General features: G+C 37.8%; 2 protein-coding genes across 5 annotated transcripts; both read right to left on the reverse strand.

Annotated features, from left to right (window-relative positions):
• Window positions 1–167: 167 nt before the first annotated feature.
• On the reverse strand, window positions 168–20,283 carry LOC105703325 (WD repeat and FYVE domain-containing protein 3). Of its 4 annotated transcripts, none has more exons than XM_023432910.1 (47): window positions 20,170–20,283; window positions 19,110–19,347; window positions 18,424–18,669; window positions 18,207–18,365; window positions 17,935–18,127; window positions 17,664–17,850; window positions 17,398–17,579; window positions 16,986–17,337; window positions 16,773–16,894; window positions 16,411–16,694; window positions 16,073–16,339; window positions 15,711–16,001; window positions 15,282–15,655; window positions 14,906–15,195; window positions 14,619–14,834; window positions 14,351–14,523; window positions 14,045–14,273; window positions 13,829–13,965; window positions 13,568–13,751; window positions 13,226–13,497; window positions 12,901–13,130; window positions 12,650–12,817; window positions 12,381–12,589; window positions 12,098–12,273; window positions 11,872–12,020; window positions 11,560–11,755; window positions 11,131–11,488; window positions 10,832–11,036; window positions 10,331–10,751; window positions 9,990–10,199; window positions 9,711–9,899; window positions 9,318–9,611; window positions 9,008–9,243; window positions 8,676–8,931; window positions 8,364–8,575; window positions 8,131–8,263; window positions 7,902–8,055; window positions 7,561–7,795; window positions 7,266–7,489; window positions 6,918–7,171; window positions 6,583–6,810; window positions 6,327–6,518; window positions 6,065–6,236; window positions 5,752–6,001; window positions 5,380–5,634; window positions 5,116–5,313; window positions 168–5,010 (listed from the first exon to the last, which is right to left on the reverse strand). In XM_023432910.1, the coding sequence occupies exons 2-47, from the start codon at window positions 19,332–19,334 to the stop codon at window positions 4,896–4,898; spliced, it is 10,302 nt and encodes a 3,433-aa protein (XP_023288678.1). In that variant the 5' UTR covers window positions 19,335–19,347; window positions 20,170–20,283; the 3' UTR covers window positions 168–4,895. The 4 variants fall into 4 exon arrangements, with proteins under 4 accessions (XP_023288678.1, XP_023288677.1, XP_012287063.1 ...); XM_023432909.1 differs by lacking the exon at window positions 20,170–20,283 and adding an exon at window positions 19,509–19,644 and having other exon boundaries at window positions 16,411–16,670; XM_012431640.1 differs by lacking the exon at window positions 20,170–20,283 and adding an exon at window positions 19,509–19,644 and having other exon boundaries at window positions 5,752–5,998.
• Window positions 20,284–20,530: 247 nt separating this feature from the next.
• On the reverse strand, window positions 20,531–24,324 carry LOC105703329 (poly(ADP-ribose) glycohydrolase). Its single transcript, XM_012431649.2, has 10 exons — window positions 23,895–24,324; window positions 23,664–23,821; window positions 23,414–23,530; window positions 23,171–23,332; window positions 22,840–23,093; window positions 22,660–22,760; window positions 22,421–22,580; window positions 22,045–22,363; window positions 21,727–21,961; window positions 20,531–21,647 (listed from the first exon to the last, which is right to left on the reverse strand). Exons 1-10 carry the CDS (start codon window positions 23,986–23,988, stop codon window positions 20,737–20,739), a joined length of 2,511 nt encoding a protein of 836 aa, XP_012287072.1. The 5' UTR covers window positions 23,989–24,324; the 3' UTR covers window positions 20,531–20,736.
• Between the last annotated feature and the right edge of the window lie 53 nt (window positions 24,325–24,377).

Consider the following 24,377-nt stretch of genomic DNA (forward strand, 5'->3'; position numbering starts at 1 on the left):
TCTGCATAAGGACTGCTTGGCACTGATGTATTTTTATTAAATTTAAATTAACTTCATTGATTTAAAGGATGTTTAGCTTGTCAGTTATTTTAGTGAAAATGGTCTGTTTAATTATCCACGATAAGGATAAGATAGGATCGGATTTAAAATAAAAGACTTGTACAAGGTTTTGGCCCATTCAATAAAGCTATATTTGATCAAGATCAACTATGCAACATTCTTCGAGTATCAACCAGCGACGGAACTACCTACATACAATGTAAATGATGGTTTTATCAGTACACTACACAGACATGTATATTTCTGTATATGCATAACGGTGTGCATATGTACATATACGGAGCGCACACACACATCCACCTTCATACGTACACGCGTTGGGCATTAATATTTGTTATCATCAGGGCTCGAAATTTGATATGTTTTGACATGGATGCTATTTTTTCTTGATAGGTATTCTATCACTAAAGTTATCCACTTAATTAAATAAGGAATACAATTGCGCATACACATTGAATTAAAATGCCCGTTAGGGCTGCGAAAGATAGAAAAATAATAGTCGATGTTACCCCGAAATTGGTTTTTAATTACTTCAAATTTTTTCCCTCAGTATTTTAAATGAAAATGCAAATTGATTTATTCGGTCTGTTTACTTCTTTCCAATTAGATAATTAACAAAATGTGAACTCATGTGGTTGGAGCATAATTCTAATGAAACGCACATCAACATTGTCAAAGGACTAGCCAAAATCCAAGCCCTGATTATTACATTCAGGGTGCAGATTTTTCGCCATTACATGATCCGTGGAAAATCAGTAACAATAAACTTGCGCGATGATACACGATACTTTTAGCAATAAATAATTTCAAGTATTTTAGAGATCTTAGGGATGGTATTCCCTCCTATTACTCGTTAGCATAATTAGTCTCATGACTGGCTGTCCACAGATCACACTAGAGAGCGAAACAGACCCGATTAGACACGATTTTTCTAAAGTCTATTTCTCATCACTTACATCGCTAAACGATGGAAGCTTACAATACTAGATTTAATTCTCTTAATTATATACAAATTGAGGTCTGATCGTTAATCGCTCCAATTCTGATTCATCTATCAAATCCTGTCGAGTAAATACTACACTTGACATCATTTATCTAGGGGCCGTTCACTAATTCATATTCGGCCACGGTTAAACGAAGCACTATAACGAATAAATCTCGGACTTATTAATTCTTCACACACACGTGTCCTCGTGATTGATCCTCAACCGTGGAACAAGATTCCTCGGCGTAAAATTCTTTATTTTTAGGTTACACGGAAATATGAATATAAATAAACGATTAGACGTATTCTAATCTTGATTTAGCGATTAACGTTGGAGACTTGTTTTTAATTGTGAGTTCGAGATGTCAATGCCAACTCGTCGGGTAAAAAATTAAAAGAAATTGGGCGGACCCAAATCTGTGCCATCAATAGACGTAAGATTACGAAATTACAAGTTAAAGTATTTAAGAAGAGAAAACGAAGAGACCAATAGGTCAGCGTTCTCAGACAGGGGAACTCAAATATTTGTTTTGAAAAATATCCATCATTTTATTTTGCATTAGGCAACTATCTCAGGATTTTGCAGATTAAAACGATGCTCCAGTTCTACATTTTTTATGGCGCACATTTGGCGGCAATGCTACCGAAAATTCAGCAGTAATTACTCGTTCGAGAGGATAATTTTATTTACCTAATTATCAATGAGAAGGAATTACGATATTACTTTGACGTATCAACTTTTCAAAATAGATTTTGATCGTGGCGATATCTTTATCCGACAATCTGAATTTTACAATTATTTAACTACTCCACAAGGTAATATAAGCATTCTACGTTATTAGTTACAAAGATAAATGATTTATTAGTGGGTTGGGTGAAACATTAAGTGCAACTCCGGCCTTACTAATATTGCAACTGAAGGTTCCAATCGTTATTATGTAGAGTTGCAAAAGGCTAGCTGCAGAAAGAAGTTAGCTTATAAAATAAAATTGTAATTGCAAGTAGGCCGATGCCTCGACTTAAGAAGTGGACTCTACATTATTCTTGTATTCTCTTTTCTCAATTAGTCAGGACTTCTCTTGTGAACCGATACTGATTAATTAAAATGATCATACTTCGAACACACTGTTATATAAAAATAATCCACGTGATTGATCGATTCTGATGTATACTCTTGTAGATATTACAAGTGAACCAAACGAACTCGAATATATTTAAACAACAATTAACGCCTTTTATGGCACATCCACCATCTTTTTAATAAAAACACCTATAATACTTTTAATGTTACATGGACTAGGACATCTCTCTTGTATATTATACATTTGCCTCGAGATGGCAACATATACAATATTTCAAAAATTAAATCGTCTGCAAAACTCATGCCATCATTAGAATTTATATGTACAAATAATATCCGATTTGACCAATTATAAATAATACTGTTAAAGATAATAAATTTAGCAAATTTATATGAGGAAAGGTACGATGACACCGAAAGCACATTTGATTAGAAAATGTCTTGTGTCTGGGAGAAGTAAAAAAGTGAAATCTTTGAATCTTCACATAAAAATGTGATACAGATTAGTAACAGCAAATTTACTTTGAGAATATTACCGCACACATCATTTCTGTGTTCTTTGAAATAAATAAATAGATAAATAACGCGGCAGCGCTAATCATTTAATAATTTACTAAACAAGGAAATTGTATCGGTTAGATTTTGCTGCTTTGTATCGTTAGATTATTTCCTTATGTATGATGTATGGTTTACCTAGTAACAGTAGCTTTAGCTTTTCATTGGAATCATCGACCAGAAAAATGAATAAGACATAATAATAGCATGTAGATTATTAGCAGATAAAAACGTTATCTGAAATTCAGATCATCAAAGCGCTTTCCCCATATTCATTATTTTAATTCTGTTATGACGTTCTTACGAATTCGCATAGATAATTGATTATACTTTAGAACATTTACGCGTTTGGAAACAGTAGGGCGTACTGTCTTACTTAGTAACTTTAGTAAGTGCAATACTGTCATAATTATTAACGTCGGTTTTAATAGTTTTTCCAGCTACCTCGATCCTGATTTGTGCGAAGTTATCGGAGCAATAAATAGTACGAAATGTCTACGAATCGCTTGACACTTTGTTTCGTATTTTACGAATATATATATATAATGTTTAGATAGTAAATTGGGTCTCCAAATTTCTCTCGTTAAGGGAGGTCAAGTTTTAAAAATTCACAGCGCGTCAAAATAATTCAAACAACCGAATATAAAAGACATACAAATTAATACCAATTAACGAATACGTCTTTGTTGTTCCGATCTTATGAACGTATTAATTAGCTCAAAAGGCTACAATTGACATTTTTCGGTAACTCTTACTCGAGCTAGCACTCTCGTGAATTTTTTTCCCGGAACGCGTGTCGATTGTTTAAAATTTTATAAACCTCGTTCATCGGATATATTAGTACTGTTCTCGCGACGATCCAGGTTTTTTTTTACTATATGTATATGTATATATATATATATATATATGAGGGTAATACTATTATCTAAGTTGTAAACAAACGTCTGGATTTGTATATACCTTCACTTATCGGCGTTACGATTAGAGTCTACGGTTTCCTTGTAATTCTTACGCAAATACGGTATTGTCTATTGTGTAGTAGCACGTTTGAATAAATTAAGCATAATGGACAAATAAAAGGCAACGTGTTCGTGTTGGTTGCGCTCGTTGAATGTGGGATATAGCTTGAAAGATAATGGACACGTACCACAATGTCATTACAACCGTAGAAAAGAAAAAGAGATAAATATTGAGGATCATCAAACATACGTGTGTTCTAAATATCCAATACTTTTCCGCTATTATTCTGCCAAATTATACCGTAAAATACGTACCAACTAATAAATATAAGTTAGTGTATACCACATGTGTTGCAAAACCAATACTTCGCACAGTGTATGTATACATTAATATGAAGTTAATAGTTCGTACGAAATCATATATATACATATATATATATATATGTATATATAATGCAAGTATCAAACGTCATTAAATCCTTTCTTTTTACCGTATCTAAATAATAATGTAAAATTAAGAATCACAGATTACGAATAATAAATTGTCCCCTATGCATGTAACACCGATGGTTATATGTATAATATTCCGGGAACTACTGCTTACGAGAGTCTACCTATACAATTTTTATAGATGGAAAACTGGATCGCAGAATGCACTCGTTCGATCCCTTGCGTGAAAACGTATTACCAAATCATCCCCTTCGACACGGTTTATACCCGCGTAATGTAATATATCCGCACTTTGGTGGTTACTTCGACTACGTGTAATTAGTCAGACTCTTATCCGCACGTCTTAGCACATTAGTAATAGTCAGTACCAACGGCACTATTTGTAAACGATACATTGCATATCGTGCTTCTTTTTTTTTGTATGTGAAAAAGTGGGATAGTCCCGTTTAAACGTCGCGGTACAATATATTCGATCGCGTAGTCCTGATAAAAATAGCTGGCTCGAGTGTAAATGTAGTTTTCAAACGTAAGTGCAGGAGTTTATCGAAGAAGTGCGTTATATTTACGAAGAGGCCCCTGCATTGACGTATTCTCAATCGATATCCGTACTGCCGTGTCATGAAGCAATAAAACGTGGGGGCTCCAACATAATTACCCACCGAAATTCCAGGCAACGTTTACACCCCCCTAACGTGAATTCTACTTCTTCGAGGAGGTGTACGGTTACACTCATGAATATGTACAAATAAAATAAATATTCGTCTAAACGAAGAACGTATATCACGGGTAATTTCGGATTACCATATTAAGTGTTGCTTTCCGTAGAGTTTTGAGGGCGAAGTGTGGAGTAGCATCCTTGGCAAACCCTTACAGGTTTCAAAATGCCAAGTCTGGATATCTTGGATTCAAATCGGCTGCATCTGCAAAGGAATTTAAAGGTTATTTGTCATTATTATTTTTTCATAAACTCCTTTTACGTAAATTATAGCTTACGCAGGCTGAAAGGAAAAAAAAACTAAACGTACTTAGAGCAAAACACCTGTCCACAATTGCGACAATGGTGACGCCTCTCGTAAAGATTGAATCTAACTCCACAGCCTACGCAAGAATCAGCTCCTTCGTCTTTCAGCCAATGATCAGCTACCGTTCGACCCGGTTGTTCGCATACACTCCAAGAAAACACTCTTCCTCTGGCATCCCCTACGTACACGGCTCTATGGTCCCTAAAAGGCAGAATACTCGAGCGGGTTACTCACAATTCTTCGACCACTTTATTGTCTTTGACATACCTCGATACCGCGAGAGCAGTGATAGATGCCGGCTCGGTATTATCTTTGCGATCGTAGGCAGTGTGCATTGTCAGTTTGCTTCGGAAAACCAACTGTCGCTGCCATTTAAAGCCTTCCCTTAAAATGTTCTGAGGATTGATCTTCTTAGGCTTAGTATCTGCTTCCGTAACGACCACAAAGCTGTCCGTCAGACTGGTGTCACTTTTACTCGCTCGTAATGCCCCTTCGGAATCTCCAGAAATATTCGTCAATTCGCTAAGAAGGAAAAGCATTATATTCGACTGACATAATTGAAATACGGAGATACATACAGACATCACCCCGCTATAGTGAATATCATCACTACTAGTGTAAATAAGGTTACAAAGTTACCTAGTTTGTGTCCCGTCACTGTCGGCACGACCTCCACCTTCACTTTTCCGAAACATCGGATTACCTCGATTTTTTCTTCGAAGAACAACGGTAGTAGAATGATTACTCTGAGGCGAGGGTTTGCTACCGGATCCATTGCTGGACTCATTATCCGAGCACTCCTCCTTTTCTTCGTGCAGTCTCGATGCTTCTTTGGTATTCTCAGGTTCTGAGAGGCTGCTCTCCGATCCGCTTTTCGCAAGCATGCCTGCTGGTAAAAGTTTGTCACAAAGTATAAGCAAAGTTTCTACCAATCAGTCGCAACCGGTCTTACCTGCTCCTTCGGCAGAAATACTCATTTGCTTAACGAGATCGTGCACTCTCTTCTTTGTACTTTCGCTCTGAGCTTCTTCGCCACCTGGCTTCCCTTTCTTCTCTGCTTCAGGTTCCACTTCTTTTGGTTTGTCTTCCTCGGCAGGCACTTGCACGTAATCCATCGACCACATCTAAAAAGATGATAAAACGTAGTTCAGTTTAATACTGCAGTCAATAGAATGCAATAAAACGTAACAATGCAGTCAAGAACAGTTGCTTACACGAGCAACTCCATCCGTTGAACCTGTCATGATGACATTTTGAGAATCCCACTCATGCGTTTGACTAAATGCTACACAAAGAATCTGTTGCATCCTGTCGGCTCTGCCAACACAAGTATTAACACTTGCTAATTCTTCCCCGTTAATACTCCACACGTGCAACCACGTTGCCGCGCAAGTCGCAATATCACCCTAAATAGAAGTTATGGATTAGGATTAGTATGGTTGAAAATTAAATGGAACAGTTTAGACATACCGTTAAGTCGTTTATGGCAACGGCAGCAACAGGTCCAGCATGTCCCCTGAGTTGCCGCACAAAAAGACATCTCGACAGATCCCAAATGATGGCTGTACTGTCTCTCGATCCTGATACTATAACGTTGTATGCCGGACTTGAGGCCAGACACGTTACAGCATCCGTATGCCCGTATAAACATTGTTTAATAGAAAGCTGCCGTTTTGCGTATTCCCAAATAGTTACCACCTAGTAGGAGCAAAATATATACTCTACTACTAGTAACCGTAAACTTTATGAGAAAGCTAGTACTAGTTGTGACGAATTTTCAGTGGAATAAGTTTTGAAGTACTTACGGAACTAGTGCCTGCAGTTACGATTAACTTGGATGATGGACAGACACAGGCCACTATTTCCCCACTGCTTTGCATCATACCCTCACAGACAAATATTGCTTTATCGCTATCATAGTTTCCTATTCTTAGTGAATGATCTGCAAAGCCCCACGCGACGTACTTGTTGTACGATGGTGGAATCAGGGTTTTATTCTGTTCCACTGCAAGTACAGCCTTATCCAAGTGTAAAATTTGTCCGACAGGGCCCTTTAATTCTGTGAAAGTTGGGAAGTTCACGATGAAAATCATTTCCAAGAACCCGGGAGAAAATTCAAATAAACTACGTTTTAATATGTAATCATGAAGTACCCTTAATCGGTTGCAAAGATGGTTTTAGATTGTCAAGATTGTGGAAGAACAGTCTATCGGACGTTGTTATGCTAAGTCCAGGCGTGATAGGACCAGGGTCGATAACGCTAGTCCTCTGAGACATCTTTTTAGATGGATGTGGCTTTTTAAATAGCTGCTTCGGAATTTGACCAAAATTATTGATAAACCCGATCGTTGCATTTTTCTTCAAAGGATCGTCGATACTGTAAAAGAGAACTTAGTAATAAACGAGACCGAATACGGTAAGAAAAGAATCAAATGACTGAATACTAACTTATAAATATCGACGTTCCCCTCGTAAAAAAGATGGTGAAATACATTGACAGCCTCTACGGCCCCTGGGCCGTTCTGTTTACATCCGAATATTAAATCTATCCAATGATGTAAATGTTGAGAGACAAAGTCGCATTCTAAAGCGAGACGATGCATTCGAATGAATTCACGAGGATCCTGTTTCGCCCATGGAGGAAGAACTATATCTCCAAGTTGAACGCCACTTTGTTTCGAGCCTTAAATGTTTGTTCAGTGTTATTTTGAAATCACGAAATATTTTAAGTAAGCAACTGGAATACAACTACATAGATGAAACATTTCCAATTGAATTTATTTACGTACCTAGATCAAAGTGATTGGAATTGACAAGAAATTCTGGCAAGTAGAAGAACTCTGGTATCAGTTCCTTTACATCTGCCATATTGTGTTTAGAAGCCGAGAGCCATGCTTCCTTAACGCTGTTAAACATTCTGTCGGCCAAATCAAAGTGACCTCCCTAAAAATATGAATTTTTTCGTTCCTGACAAAATCTGTATACGAACGATTCATTCTTATTAATGGTATTACCGACCTGCAACCTGAGGAAATGCTGCGTGAATGGCTCCATTCTTACCAAATAAGAACACACTATCATTGCTGACGAATAATGTGTACCGTAATGATACGGTGGAGTTTCTCCGTGTGGATCATCCCATTCTTTATATCTATTAACAATGAAAATGTTATTACACCTTACTCACAAGGGGACGCGAATTTAGTAAAAGTCTCGTAAGACTCTTTTGAAAACCATTGGGATCAATCTACCTCTTCCTAAATTGTAGTAATCGCTCAGAGCTTTGTGCACCCATGGGTCTTGCGAAATCTCGGAAGGTCGCTTGATCGGCTAAATCTAATTCTTCGCTGTCATAATCGGCCAATATCCAAGGAAAGATGGGATACTGCATAAGGTCATTGTAACTACGACCAGCCAGCGTATTGAGGTGCATCAGATATTGAAAGTTAGATATTTCTCCCCTCTATACAAAAATAAAATAAAGTGTTAACATTACTGAATATTTTCAGAATTATCATATTATCAGAGTTATTATAATAGTAGATTTATATTGAGACACGAACCACCCATCGCTGCGTAACAGACGTTTCCCCAATTAGATTCGACAACAATCCCGTAGCCTGCTCGACATTTGCTGTTCTCTTTTGACCAGCCACTGATTGTTGGGCACTGTCAGCGATGGCAGTAGCGAAAGTCATGAACCTTTGATAAACTTTATTCCGTACTTTACGCGGAAATGCCAAGAGGTAATTTCTACCATCTCCGCTGAAAACTTCCAACGCCATCGGTTGTAATAGGTATCTTCTCTTATGGACCTCCCTGATAAAAAATGAGCATGTAACGACGTTCTAGAAATTATAAGTATTGAAAAGAATGTTGATTACTATTTACATACCTAATGTCTTCGTAATTAAATTTCGAACACTGTCTCATAGCCCTGGATCGTCTAGGAGATCCAGGTGAAGGCAATATAGGTTCATAAGCTTCGGGCAAGCTCTCGATATCCCTTATTTCCCTCGACTTTGATAAAGTAAATCCATCGATGACGTAAAAATGTTCTTTGCCAAAAAGTAAAAGACCTTCCGTTGTATCTAACCCTTGTATTCTTGCACACCTGAACATGTGGCTTATCTAAGAGCATTACATTAATATTAGAGCAACTGGAGGAGTAAAACAAAATTATAACGATGGCTTTACAAATGTACCTTCTCGTGCTCTTCAAGCAGTCGAAGGAGAGTCTGGTTATCTGGTACAGCCTGGTTATTCTCTTCTTCCTGTTCATTATCTTCTGCAGTTTCATCAGGCTCGCTGGCATGACGCTCCAATGTGCAAGGCACCATTGGCGGTTCACTCTCGGTTGACACTTCGTTAACATTTAAGGGAGTATCGTCGATCACTGGATCGCGTTCTCGTTCGAACATTCCCGATGCGTTATCCAGTTGCTTTAAATAATAGTCCTTGCTGTCCAGACTACTGGCTACTTTGTACTTCAATTGTTTCTACGTAGAAAAAAAAACACATATATTTCAATATAACAATTAACTTTCACGTATTCTTCAACACGACATTTCTCGATTTTATTTTATTTCTTTACTCACATTATCGGGATGTTCCAGTTCTGGCCTGTACGGATAGTGAATGTAGAACAAATCATTTTTCATCATTTTTTTGCGCATTCTGCAAGGACCTTCTGTCATATCCAGCATCCATTTGTCCAATTTAGTAGGTGCAGTCGAACCCCATAAACCTCTTTCCCTTGTCAATTCTGTTTCTGTTTGTAACCATTCCTAAAAGGGAAAAAAAATTAATTTAGATAGTTTCGATTAATACTATTACTTAAAAGTTAGTCTTGTTATATGTCATCTATGATAACATACTTGATATACGTAACGCTGGGTGTGCTGATAGGTCTGTTGATGCTGTAAACGTCTTGCTGCTGCAAGTTCTCTGACCAGAGCTACATGTTGTTCTGTCCATTGTGCCACAGTATTCTGATGAAGTCTTAGCCTAACTCGTATGGATTCCTCTTTTCTAACCTTTGTCCTACTTGCCAGTCTCGTCAAACCTCCGGTTACTTTTTGGATTTTCTAGGAAGATTAGAAAAATTCATATCACATTTTATATAAAATTTCAGTACGCACTGCTACAAGAATGGTCACATTCAAGAGAAAATGTAGTTCCTAATTAAAAGAAGTAGTTCAAAGAGAATTTCGCTAACCGATTGAATTTGATTATGAAATTCCCAAGGTACTCGGTATGAAGCTTTTCTCTCCAATACTACATAATTCAACCATAATCTTGTCGCAGCTTCATAAACTTGATCCCTCACGGCTCCTAAGTCAGGAGCTCGTTCGTTACCCGTTGGTTGAGGTAAAGTAATTTTAAATACTTCTTCAATAGCGGGCTTCTTGCAAACGTAAAGTTCTTCCCACACTCTCAATGCAGCCACAGCCATTAAATTATGTCCCTGATGAGATGTTAACCTGTCATCGCTGGATTCAACTTGTGGATTGACATGCCAAGTGGTTTTCATATTGGTGTCCAACATAATCTTTATATCAGCTGTCAATTGAAGAAGACAATACGTCAAACAACCGATAAACTCTAGTTCATGATTCCCAGCACCAAAAACTAACAGCCTAAGGAAAAACAAGGAAAATGTTATACGTATGAGTGATTGTAGGAAAATATAAAATAAACGTAAATCATTGATACGAACCTATGGTTTGTAAGTTTGTGCAACGCTTCTAAAACAGCCATTTGATCGGCGATAGACTCCGTAGATCGCGACAGGAGAAATAAGATTGTCCTATTTAGGCAATGATGAAGACCTTCCATACTGACAGCACCAGGTCTTCGTTTCGCTTGGCCGATAAGTTTTACGATAAAATCAAATACTTCGTGTGGATCTTTGGTTAAAGCGCCTGTAACATTAAACATTGAGAACTATTGTAGTACATCGATCTATGTGTTACAGAATATTAAGGTCTTTATGATTTAAAAATCAAGCAACTTCACCTTGCCACAATTTATCGACTATCCTGGCAGCAACGTAACATACATTATTGGTAATATTATTAGCAGAACCGCCAGGTACAACCGGCAAGGCAGCTTGTTCGCCAATAAGAACATCCGCTGCCAGTAAATGGTCCATTAAAATTGACAAAACTTCTGTTTGGTAACGAGTTTGTTGTCCAGTAGAAGCATGTTCTGGCCAAGCTTCCAAAACAAGATCGATCGCAGGTGGTGATTTTGCGGTTACGGGCAGTGAAAGGGAATCGACTATAATAACTCTGAGAAAATCCATGACAAATTTCCGAGCCGGGTGGTTTGTAAGACTCACGTCTTTCGACGGAGACCGCACCAACACCGGTTCCTAGAAAAGGTTTAATTTTTAATTAACCCATTATTTTGATACTTGCTCGGTAATTTTGGAGTAATATTTACCTCATCCGATGGAGTGCTGGCACCGCTGCTGTCTTGACAGTTTCCTGGCTTTGGGAATAAGGTCCCAGCCAGTGCCCCCAGTACCTCAGCTGACATGAACACATGCATGAAATCGGTAAAATTGTGATACAGAAAGAATAAGAATTGGATTATTGTCACTGGATAGTCAGTGAGCCATTCTGGCAAATTCTCTGGGCTGTAACCAAAAAAAAATAATTACATTACTTCTTTAATCGCTTGACTACAAAAATACGTTTCTAGTAAGATTAAATAGTTAATGCCCGTGAATTACTGAAAGCTGCGTCTACTTACCCAGTAGAATAACTGTTAAGCATGGTGCGAACCATGGCCAAGAGCGTAACTACAGCCTCAGGACAAAGATTGATTCTGCTAGCATATGAAGATAGCGAATGATTTGCCGGTACGCCGAACATGAAGTTCCAGACATTATTGAGGTCCAGCTGGAAAATATATTATTCCACCGTAGCATGTGAGATCATCAAAACAAAAAACCCTATTTTAAGAATCTGAATAGTACCTTCGAATCAGCAGGCAGTAATTTTACAGGTTGGCCCATCGTGAGAGCAATAAATAAGAAGTATAGTTCAGGATCAAGATCTACGTGCTGAGGGAGTAACCAGCCAAGGTGTTGGAAGCCTGGGACATGAAGTCCTGCGGTTTTTATATCACCTCCGGACATCTGTTGATGACATCCTACAAAATATTACAAAAATCAGTACAACGCACGTATTGAAAATGTTCAACCACTAAACAGTGTCAACCCTAAAATTAATTTAAACATAGTCATTTTAGCCCTGTACCTAACGCTAATGCTACTTTGTTGTGGTCTGTGTGGCGTAACCAGCCTCCGTTACTCGTTCCTTCCTTGAATTTTTGTAATATCGATTGTACCGAACAGATTGCAACCAATATACGTAGCCCCCAAACCACTGTAGAGTTGTGAAGACCGGCTTGCAGGAATAGGAGCACCCAATCCAATCCCAAAACGCGTGCCACCTCTTCACACATGCTGCGTAGAGTTCAATGTTATAGAGATTAAATGGCTAAAGACATTTATTCGATCATTTACCTTGTATTTACTTTCGACCCATTGAACAGCAATGAATGTAAAAGCTGTAAGCATCGATTCCTTAATAGTATACATTCACCCTCTCCGTCTTTCGAACCATCGGCTTCGCGCAATACTAAATGTTTCTCGGAGGAAACTGGCAAAGTAGCCACGATAAATTGCCCAAACCTGGAAAGATGAGTAAAGTTCTTTATTTAACGTATATTTATTTTCGACAATTTAAGAAAGTAACGGGTAATACAACATCGTACCACAATAAATCAGCTTGCCGAGGTTGACCCAGTAATATGTTTAACAGTGCTAAAAGTACTTGTCTTGTAGCGTTCTGTTTTACATCGCTTAAAATGTGCAGCAGTTTGTGTACTAATTGCAAATCTCTCATGAGCCTTAAATTTGTACGCTTCTCGCTAGACTCTGCAATCAATTCGTACAAGTGTTCCAGGAGAGAACGTAGCAATTCTCCTGGTGCTTCGTGCCAAACCTGAATTTAATTAAATAGTACGGTTTATTTTAGTGATAACATGTGAGACATTGCAAAAAGAAACAAAGTTGCTATCTTATGTGTTATGCTCTTACCTCCAGGTCGCATAAAAGATCTTGGAAAGCAGTAACATTAGGAATAGCACTGGTTTCCCTTCCACTGTCGACCGTACCTACCAAACTAAATGTGAGGTGCAATATGTGACTGTTCAAAAGGGGACACTTCCTTCTCAGCAACATTGCCAAAGTTTGGTAACCTCTTCGCCGATCCATTTCTTGTTGGGCTGCTTGATTAGAGCGTACGACGCATACTAATGCTTTTACAGCAGCATAAAGTGATTCCACATCTTGAGCCATTGCAATCATTCCTAAATAAACCAGAATGTTAGACAATAAGTTAGAGAAACAAATTTACAGTGGTAATATTTTTAAACTGACCAAGTAAAACGGAGCAGCCACCAACATTGTCAATCATAGTGGCAACTGGTCGAGGATTAAAAACTCGAACTCCTAAATAACCAACCACAACACCACCCAATGCCCTCGCTGGTCCACTCAGGTGTCCAGCAGAGTTGTGTAAAATTCTAATCGGTGTAGCGTTCTCATGAGACGACATGCCCAGCTGCGAAATCAATTATTGCATAGAACAAGGAGCAAATTCAGAAGTTAATATAACGAGCAAGAAGTGTGGTTACACACCTGTTTAGCTATTGACTTGTTATCAGCCCTACTATATACTTTTCTAATTTTCGCAAGTGTCAGCTGCGACATGGCTTTGGCATTCAATCCAAAAACGACCTTTTCTTCAGCTACTAAAGCTGGTAAAGGCTCAGGTCCTAGGCGAACAAAGTAGTAATTTTCAATAATGCAGTGCAAACTGCAACTGCTTTCTTATTACACTCGTACTTTACTTACCAGTTATTTGCGGTGCTTGCATACTACCCATGTAATGAGGCCCTAATTTAAACAAAATAGCTACGCTATGAGAGTTAAATACTTCTTCTACCAAATGACACGGTCCTTGTTTCCATGTAAGTCGGGAATACCGTCGCCAACATGGAGGCGTTCCTATATAACCATACACGGGTGATGCTACGGTTAAATTTGTCGCAACTCCTCCTGGGCTTTGCGTAATGTAATGCAGCTAAAAGTTGAAAGGAGGAAAACGATAAGGAAATACAGAACGGTAACTTTAGCGACTTGAGAAAATGTATATACAACCTTTTGACTGTGTACGTGTTGGCCATCTAAGTATAATGAGAAACTGGAGTTCTTCAAGACAGCGCGATTCAACACTATCACAATATGATGCCACTGCCCTTCATGAAGTAAATCCGGACACCACACTCTAGCTGCGGATTCACCTGCTCGCTCTGGCTCCCACTCGCTCACATCTAGTAATAAAGTTTTATTTTCTCACACTTAGACTAAAGAACGCATTACGATGTATTTAAAGTACATGATAAATATAGTGCAGTGCTAAACTTACTCTGAAGCAAGGCGGTCTCTTGAGTGGAAACAATAATGGCTTTATCTCTTGCACTGAGGACGGCAGTGAAGCAAATTAAATCTCGAGCCGATTGAGGACTCCGTACCAAAGTCAACAATCTCACACAATGCGGATCTGTTCGGGGATCACTGAATTTATCGACACATATCCAAGTGCTGTATGTTAATCCAGTTTGTGGGGGAAACAATCTATCACCTACAGAATTTTCATTTTGTCAGTTAATCGGAAGTTACCATTTTTCATGGTTAATATAACCTGGGATTTACCTGATCCAATTCCACCAAGTACGCTGTTATCAGCTGTTACTACTGTGGGTGGTGTGGTGCTTTGTGGTGCGACACTGGGTAAATACAGACACGCAAACCCTTCTGCACTCATATCGAATTCAACGAAGGATGGTAACGTGCAAGAACCATGTGCTCTAAAATCTTTGGGGGTAGTCATCGATACCAAGGTTTTTATTCGAGTCAATGGAACAGGACCTCCTTTCGGCTTGTTAGTTTCCATTTCATCTAAGCATATGCAGCATAATGGATCGCCAAGTCTCAAAAATTCCCTGATAAATGAAAGAGGTTTAGGAATTATTAATATTTACGTTGTTTAATTGTATAAACTTTCAATTACTTTAAAAACAACGTTTACCTCAAGTCTTTGGGTTCCAGCGATTGAGCTGCAAGTCTTTCTATGATGTATTGCAATGGCTGATGGAGAGGATGTGTTTCATCTTGCAGAGCAATTCTGCCCATCATTAATAATTCTCCCGCCATTCCAGCATCGCACATGACTTGCTGATTCCTTTCAGAGCGTACCAAGCTTTTGATGACTTCAGCTATATACAATTGAAGTGCCAAAGCAAACTGAGGATTGGAAGGTTCGTGAATCGAAGGTAGCAGATGTAACATGCCAACAACAATTCCGGGATGAACAACAATTGGCTCCGGAGCAGGAGGATTCAGATTTAGAGAATTTACATTGCATCTTTTCCCGCTTCCAGGCGAATCCAGTAATTTCTGATGCTAAAATATTTTTATTTAGTACTTAGAATCATTTTTATTTAAATTAGAAACCTACCTCCACAGTAGTCTGTTTATGGCTTGGAGACCTTATACTCACACCAGTGAGATTAGGCTTATCGAAAGCATCCAGTGCAACATCGTAAAGGAGCCTCAATAATATACACGCGTATCCCAAAGTTTTTGGCATTTCACCAGGAAATGTTGGTTCTAACACGTTACTGGTAAATAGGGCAAGTAGAGTATTATGATAATTTAATGTTAGCATAACGTCGGTTTCGGTAACTTTGGTATCAGTTGAGAAACAACCGAGAAGTCGTAAGGTATCGCAGAGACTCGATTGGCATATCTAATGTGGGATAAAAATTTGTATAACGTTCTGTTTAGAATCACGTTATCGGAGATACATTGCTTACAAACCTCGTGATGAAAAAATTTCGCATTTGCAGGTTCAAATCTCATGGCTGTACTAATTGTATGAAAGACAACATGCAACAGCGTCAACAATTGGGCTTCTTCTTGAGGGGTTCGCTGACTGAGATCGTTGCACGGTTCTGCACTTTGTAACATTTGGGTGCCTAATCGACCTTCCAAAGATACAAGAACAGACATTACGTAAACAAAACCGCCAACTTTACGGAATACGGTTCTTGTTCGGTGCGATTCTCGAAGACAAGAGAGCAAAGACTGAAAAGTAATTAAATCATGTGAGGATGCTCTTCGGACACTTGATACAGAAAATTTAAAGTTTCATTTACTTTTAGTATATGAGTTTTGAGTACAAGTGCACTGGGTGGTGCAGAATGCATGACACCGAGTAAAGTTGCCATGTCGTCGTCACCACCTGCACTGAGTATTAGCTCCCTAACGATGCCAAGGGCTTGATGTCTACAATCGGCGTACGGTACAAGATTGTGAGCGCATCGCGCTCCTCCACATTCCCTAAATACATTAGCATTTTGTGTACTTCCTGCCAAAAGTGTTGTTAAAGCCTCCATCACTAAAAAACCAAGTCGTTCTTGTTCCGGGCACATTTTGTATTCTGAAAAGTATAAGGACCGATACAAATACATTAATATTTCAATTCTCACGCAAAGAAGAAACTCTCCTTAATACGTACCCAATCCCTTATCCGTGGCAGCTTGTTTATCCTTTAATAATGTGGCATAGCGATGAAGACATGTCACAAATACTTCAAGGATGCCAACTTCTTGATAAACATCTTTGAATATTCCATTATGTCTAAAAAATATGGAAAGAAAGCGTTAGAAATTTATTGGAATTTTTTAATTATATAATAATATAAAGAAACTCGATATAAAAATCCAATTACCTCAGTATATTTAGAAGAGTTTCCACGCACATAATACTGCAACTGACCGAATTGTTTTTCTTCAGTAATATAGACAGAGATACGAGTTCTATGCAAGGCACGAAATTTAATTGAAATACTATAAATTCTATGAGCTGGAAGAACTTCTTTTGAATTTCTGGATTTTTCAGATGAATTTTTTCGGAGAATTGTGACAAAGTATTCTGTCCCTCCAAAATGAAATAATTGGCGTTGTCGCTATGATAAACGCTTGATATGGCGTCGAGTATAGTACAGCACAATAGAGATGAATTGGATTTGACAAATACTGATTGTAGAACCTTGAATGCTTGCACGTTACGGACACTGCCACCTAAGAAAACAGTAAGTTGTAAGAAACTGTTAAATATTAATAACTGTTCTTTAATATTACCTCTATTACTCGGTTGAGGTAACGTAAAGCCTAACATTTGAAAAAGAGATCCCATACTGGTTTGACTTGGTTTTAACTCTGTATGACCACACATGGTAAGTGACGCTAACATTAAGACCAGATTCCTAATTGCGTCCTGTGCCTCAGCTTTCTCGTCTTGTTCCAATCTTGATGGCGCGTGTCTATTAATAAAAATTTCATTATGATCATCCTGTGTAACCAATAACAAATAAATATAAACTAATGCACATTTAACAAATGCATACTTCAATAAAAATTCCGATAGAAATACGTATCCTTGACAAGCACGGAAATCATCCAACAATGTCTGAGATACTTCACTGGAATCTTTTAAGAAACAGAATACTGTCACAAACATTTCAACCACCTCCAATGGGGCTAATTCGGGCACTCGTTGCATATTATCAATGCAAAGTGCTATGCATCCTTTATCTATGAAACAATGTAATTAGTGATAGTAATCTTAATGCAACATCTTTTGTTGAAGTTGATGACTCAGCTAGAAGCGAAACTTACTGTGTATGTATGAAACAACACTCTGCGTAAGGCCGTGACGAGATAAGGTCATTAGAACTTCTGCTGCACTTTTCCGCCACATTACATTGTAATGAGGACACCAGCTAGTTATCGCCGAGAACAGTAAAGTTAAATCATCTTTGCGGGCAAGTTCTTCCGCCGGATATGGGTGACTGCATAATCGTACTAGCAGCTGTAAATCAAATTCAATCCACTCATCAAAAGAGAACAAAAATCAATATATGTGGTGAAAAAAAAACGTATAATATTACCTGAACAAAAATCTTTTGTAGGAGTATTCTACGTTCTCGAGGTGTGAATTCACTATTTGTATCGGTAACATCTGCCTCGTCTTCGCTCATTTCCGGTAAATCAAAGAACAAGTAGAGGCACTTTACCAAAGTCGATGGAACGGAAGCAGTTGTCATAGCCTTAAGAATCACCAGAACATTAGATTGTTGACAATACAAATTGAACTAATCTTCTTACCAGTATCAAAGAAGTATCGCCAGCAGCTAGTAGATTTAATGCAGATAGTAGCATCCACCCATTGCTGGACTCTTCACTGTTTTCAATTTCTAAAAACTTTACAATAGCACAACTTGCTGTTTCGGTACTCTGATTGCTTGCCCTTCTGCTAATTTCAGATACCATCAATGCAGATACTTGCTGTGTAAATGCTAAAATATCCCAAAACTTCTCATTCATATCCCCAGATGGACTGGATCCAAATACCTAAAACAGATAAATGATAATTATTAATACTCAATAAAAGTACATTGAATTTTAAAATGAAAGGGTATGATTAAATTAAATCATAAATATGTTCAGACTTCTTGCCAGACCCCAAGATAACCACAAAGGAGAAAGTTACACCACTGAAGCCAATAAAGTACTCCGAAACTTGTTTTGTACGTGATCACATAACGAGACCATAAAATATATAGGAGGAAGTAATTAAACACCTGACCATGGTAAATGATTAAATTTCAATAGCTATGGCCATACTATACATACTTCATCATACATACTTAAAATAATTCAACCTTTTTAAAGTTCCTACATAATACAGTGATTCTTCTCCATATTAGAGGTAGACGAATGTCTATCTTTATAAATGTAGCTCAGAAGACGAACTTAAGTCTAAAGTCGTATATCAAAAGATTGATACAAACCTTGCAGAACAAAGGCAGCATATTATACAGTTTATCATCACGTTCTGCTTCAGATAGGGGGTGTGGAGGGTGAGTGTATTCTGAAAAAAGCTTTTTCAGGTGCATCAGACCCAGAGCAGTATGCTGCGGGTTCGCTCCGCTTGTGGATTCATCCAAGCCTCCGCTGCTACTGGAACCCACACTCCCGACGCTGCCACCCCCTTTTAATTTACGCATTATGTTCATGCTTGGTAATGTGCTATAAACATGAAAAAATATTTCATAAAATAGAAGAAGCGTCGCCTATTTAAATGATTAAAGATTAATGAATAATAAGTATTGACTTATTCATATTGGATGCATGAAATGTAGATTGAATAGAGAATTATCAGGAAACAAATGACACAGAGCGCTCCTCACCTATCATCCATTATAACTGACATATTTTGACGGTTACCAGTCCAAAAGTTCCATTCAAAACATGGATTAGGACCAAGAAGTACATTTCAGATGATGGGAAAATAATATTTTCAGATGTAACCTGGCATGGGAATCATGAAGCCCAGACTGCAATGACATTGATTTTCAAAACTGAATGAAGCAATGAAAATGCAGCATAGGCCAGTAAAAATGCAGCTGGCAACAGTATCATTAAATATTCGACTTATCTATCGCTCATAAAGTACCGATTGAATTCACTGCCCGATACAGCGCCAATCTACCGTAGCTCTGTGACTGTCGAGTGCAGCAATAATGCATCGCAATAACTCCACGATCACTCGAATTTTTCATTGATGAAAAATGATATATTCACAGAGCATCGTCCGAGGAGAGACAATCGTCCGACACTTTTCCCTTATCACTGCTATCTGTTTTGCGGGGCAACAATTAGATGTGCGTATAGCATTTGTGAAACATCGTATGCACAGAGTTTGGCTCAATATTTATATCTGTGCCTGTCAAATCGCCAGGTAAATGTCATTGCCTTTTGCTATGAAATACGCCCACTAATTCCGCGGATGACACTAACCTAACTTTCGAAAAAACCACACGAGTTGTGAGTGAGAATATCGGACGTTACCTGAGACGTGATGGGCGGTGAGAAATCCTACATTTTCTTTCGGAAAATTACTTTTCCAACGAGAGGATTTAATATTTCAGTTGTAGTGGCCATTTTGGTATTTCACGATTTGGTCGGGCCACCAGCCGACGCGATACGTCGATACTTCTCACGTGACTCTCTGATAATCGCGACTACTCCTCCCACGCACTCCAGAGAGCGGCATTTTTAAATCACAGAACCAATCGGGATTAAAAAAATGTATAAACATTCGGCGTGCTATTTTTTCAGAATTGTTATTTATTCTGCACCGCATCGTAATGCAATTTAAATAAAATAGTTAAATAATTGAATACTAGGAATATTCTAATGTATCGCTGTTTCAGAGTCTAGAGGGAAATAAGTTATTTTAATAAAACTGTATTACTTTTGTTTTTGTAGACATCGAAATATCCGTATTTTTTTAAAGCTTATATGATACGCAAACAACTTCGATTTCTTCAATAAATTTATTACAACAGTGGATATACGTATACATGTATATTTACAAAATGTGCAAGAGGATGTAGGGTTACTTTTGTACAGAGGTTACGATTTTTCCCTGACTGGTCCGAAGAAGTCAGAAATCTTTCGTTGGCTTGATTTTTGAGAACGTTTAACGTCTATACATTTTTGGGAATTAATTGTGGCAGAATGTGACTTCTTGGTATCACCGTTTTTACTGGGTGTGTTAACTGATGTTTGTTGCATGACTTTGTTTTCATGAAGCTCTGCCCTTGTGGGAGAAAAATGAAGTTCTTGTAGTTTGTTTTGCTCTTCCTTTTCAGTTTTAGAACAGGAAGTTTCTTTTTCATTTGGCAAACTAATTTTATCTACTATATTAGTTGTTTCTGGCACGTTACTTTTACTGTCAGTTTTTGATATTTCTTTTTCAGTCATCCATTTCAAGGTATCGAAAATATCAAGTCCATCTGGTTTGTCACTTTTTTTCTGGATCTTCTCTTCTTCATCGTCATCCCAAAAGAAAGATTTCTTAGTTTCCTTTGACGAAGAAAATTTATTTTTATGATCACCAGTTTGTTTTTTATGAGTGCCGTTAGCGTGACTTTTTTGAGTATTGTCTAACGATTGGGTATGTTCCTTTAAGTCTATTATACCCTGATTATCTGTAGAACTTTGATTTTGTTGTTTTACATTATTTGTTGTATTACATTCTGTGCTGTCATCTTCAATTTCTTCTAACCACTTTTCCAACATTTCTTGTTTTTTGTCTTCTGCTTGTTTTGCCCTTGAGGCCCACAGCGTTACACTTTTTTCAGAGACAATGGTTTTTGTAGGACCTTTTTGTGGCAATTGGTCCTTTAAGTCAACCTGATCTGTTTTTTTTAAATATTCTGTTATAGGTTTCATTTTGCTCCTGTTATATAAGAAACGGTAAAAATCCGGATGATTTTCTGCCGAAGATCTACGGTATTGAGATAGTAGTTGGAATAAACGACCTAAAAGAAAAATGTTGGCATTATTTGAAAGGAAAGTTTAGTTTTTAAAATACATGTTATAAAACGATTCTTCTCTTACCAACATCTATATTATTTTCAATCAAATGCCAATACATTGCAGCCACATTATCTCTGAGACCCATATCTCCGAAAGTAAAGTACACCATAGGTCGACCAGCAACAGCAGCAGCCATTAGTTGCAATAATACCTTTAATTGGGGACTTCCATGAAAAGCGCCACAACCCCAATTACCAGTAGCTATGGCAGGTAAATTGTCCGAGTGCATTTCGGAGCAACTGAAGCCCACATATGCCTAGATACATATAAGAGAATGCATTGACGTCGACTTATTCAAGGCAAAAGGTTCATACAAATAATTTATACAACATTTGCAACCTTATTCAATTCTCGTATTATGTTACTCGTATTATACTGAATATGTGGATGTTTGAAGTACAAAGCATCTATAGCGACGACTGACGTTTTCCTACGTCCGCTACTGTCTTTTGGAGTTTCATCAACAAAATCACCAGCCCATTCAAAATTACTACTGTAGCCTTTATATTTACTGTATCGTTCCACTCCAGTTACAATAAGAGCTTCGGTATCATCCAAAGCTTCAGTAACCAACATTGTTACCATCAATTCTGGACATATTACAAAACGTATTTCCTCTTGAACACAACCAGTTCCTAAAACTCCACCACCTACATACCTGACAAATAAATATCATTTTTAAATATTGTACACTTTAAACAGTGAAGTAGCTTACTTATTTGCGAAGTCCACTTGTAAGAGACCTGCACCTTCGGTCTCAATGGTTCCTTTACTGGTTATATGCAATAGTGGTAATTTGCACTCCTGTTGATCCCATCTAGGACATTCTTCTTTCGGAATATAACGTCGTTGTATAGTTATAATACCTTCTGGTGCTGCTCTATGGAAAAATCATAACGGTGTGTTAGCCCAGTAATTCTTCAAGTCAATCAAAGATACAGGTCTATATTCCACCTTTGGATGTTACCCTCCTGAAGTAGTGAAAGATGCATTTTAATTTCTCCATCACACATTTAGATGAATTGTATCTTCCTTCTCGAAAAGCTGAAAATAATCTAAAACAAAACAGCCATGAAAACGAATGTATCTTTGCAGTGAAGCAACAAAATAAATTAATTGAATATTTTACATTACCTATTGAAATTGATATATGGATATTTTGCATATTCTGATTGCGGATTGGTTGAATTGCGTCTAGGGAAGGTGCACAAAAATGCATTGGCAAGGAGGGAAGCTGCCTGAATTTGACTGAGACTGATGGACCCATTTGTGTGTCTTTTTAAAAGAGGAATGGCTCCAGTCACCAATGTAGGAAGTTGTAAAGCAAGTTGTACGATTTTTGGGAATAATTCCTTGAAAAAATGAGTAGCCTCCTCTTCATCTACAACCTAAAGATTAATTTCTTTAAACGACCAAATTAAAGCTTGACATAGTTATACTTATATTAAAAGAATATAAGATTAACCTGTGAGAAGAAATGACGCAATGCTGCAAAATCCCACCGCTGAACATATTTATTATTGTACGATAGAATGGCAGCTTCCATTTGAGAGACGGAAACAAAGTTTTGAAGTAATGCCTCTTGAATTACTTCCCATCGGGAACGAAATGCATTGCTTCCATTAGCCTAGAAATAATTTGTCTGTAGCTAAATGATATAATACTTTCAAGAAACAATCATCATTACATGTTAAATATATTCACTTACTTGAGCTACAGGATAAAGACTATGGGCAGAATGAGGCATTCGCACATAACCCTGACACCACTTATCTTTTTGCTGAAAAGGATATGGTTTTGGTAGCCCACGTGTAGGTAATGGTAGCTATAAAAACAATATTTAACATGTTATCGCGCTGTGTTTACTATAACGACGGAGGAGTTACTTGATATCTCGAATTAGTTTCAATACAGATCACATCATGTAAAAATTCAATATTATCCTAAAACAGTCTTACTTGTATTAACACAACGTGTGTCGAAGAAGGAGAAATTGATGGATGTTGTTGACAACCAAATGGTCCAAATCCTTTATAAATATCATCCATACTAATTCCTTTCCATTCGGGTACATCCGTCGTTGGCTCCGGTTCATTACAATCCACAGACATTGCAGCTATAACGTACGAATAATTTTCACTATAAAACGCATTCTCAAATCACAAAAAGTCAAATAAAATTCTACATACATTCCTCCAAGGTATTAGACGTATTCGCTGTGCTTCCTGAATCGGAAAAGATATCGGGTGACCGAACTTCTTCGTCCACCGAAGATCCAGACATTATAACTTTATTAAAGTTAAGACAGTCCTCAAAAGTTAAACCAAAAATACAGAAAACCAAAACGAAAAGACCTTCAGTTTCAATACTTCATAAGATTCACTGAGAACATTGAAAGCTCCAAAGGCGCGAGTCTTCACGCAAAACAAGCCACAAATCAGTTAAATGCGCATACGTTCGGACTTGCAGTCTGCGAGTACCTAATGCCCAGTTGGCTTCATTTTCCTTCGAAAACGTCCACGTAATCACGTGAAATAACTCAAATAATCGTGTAACACTCATATCATAACATATTGCAGGTCGAGAACAGAGATGAGTTGGGAGATTGCTTACGAGAAGGGTCGCGCGATCGACCATGTGCTGCCCTCTGATTTCGTACGTTAGCTTTCACC

This window comes from Orussus abietinus, unplaced genomic scaffold, assembly GCF_000612105.2.
Source record: "Orussus abietinus isolate OABI.00-Male unplaced genomic scaffold, Oabi_2.0 scaffold495, whole genome shotgun sequence".
In the NCBI taxonomy this organism is placed as follows: Eukaryota; Metazoa; Arthropoda; class Insecta; order Hymenoptera; family Orussidae; genus Orussus; species Orussus abietinus.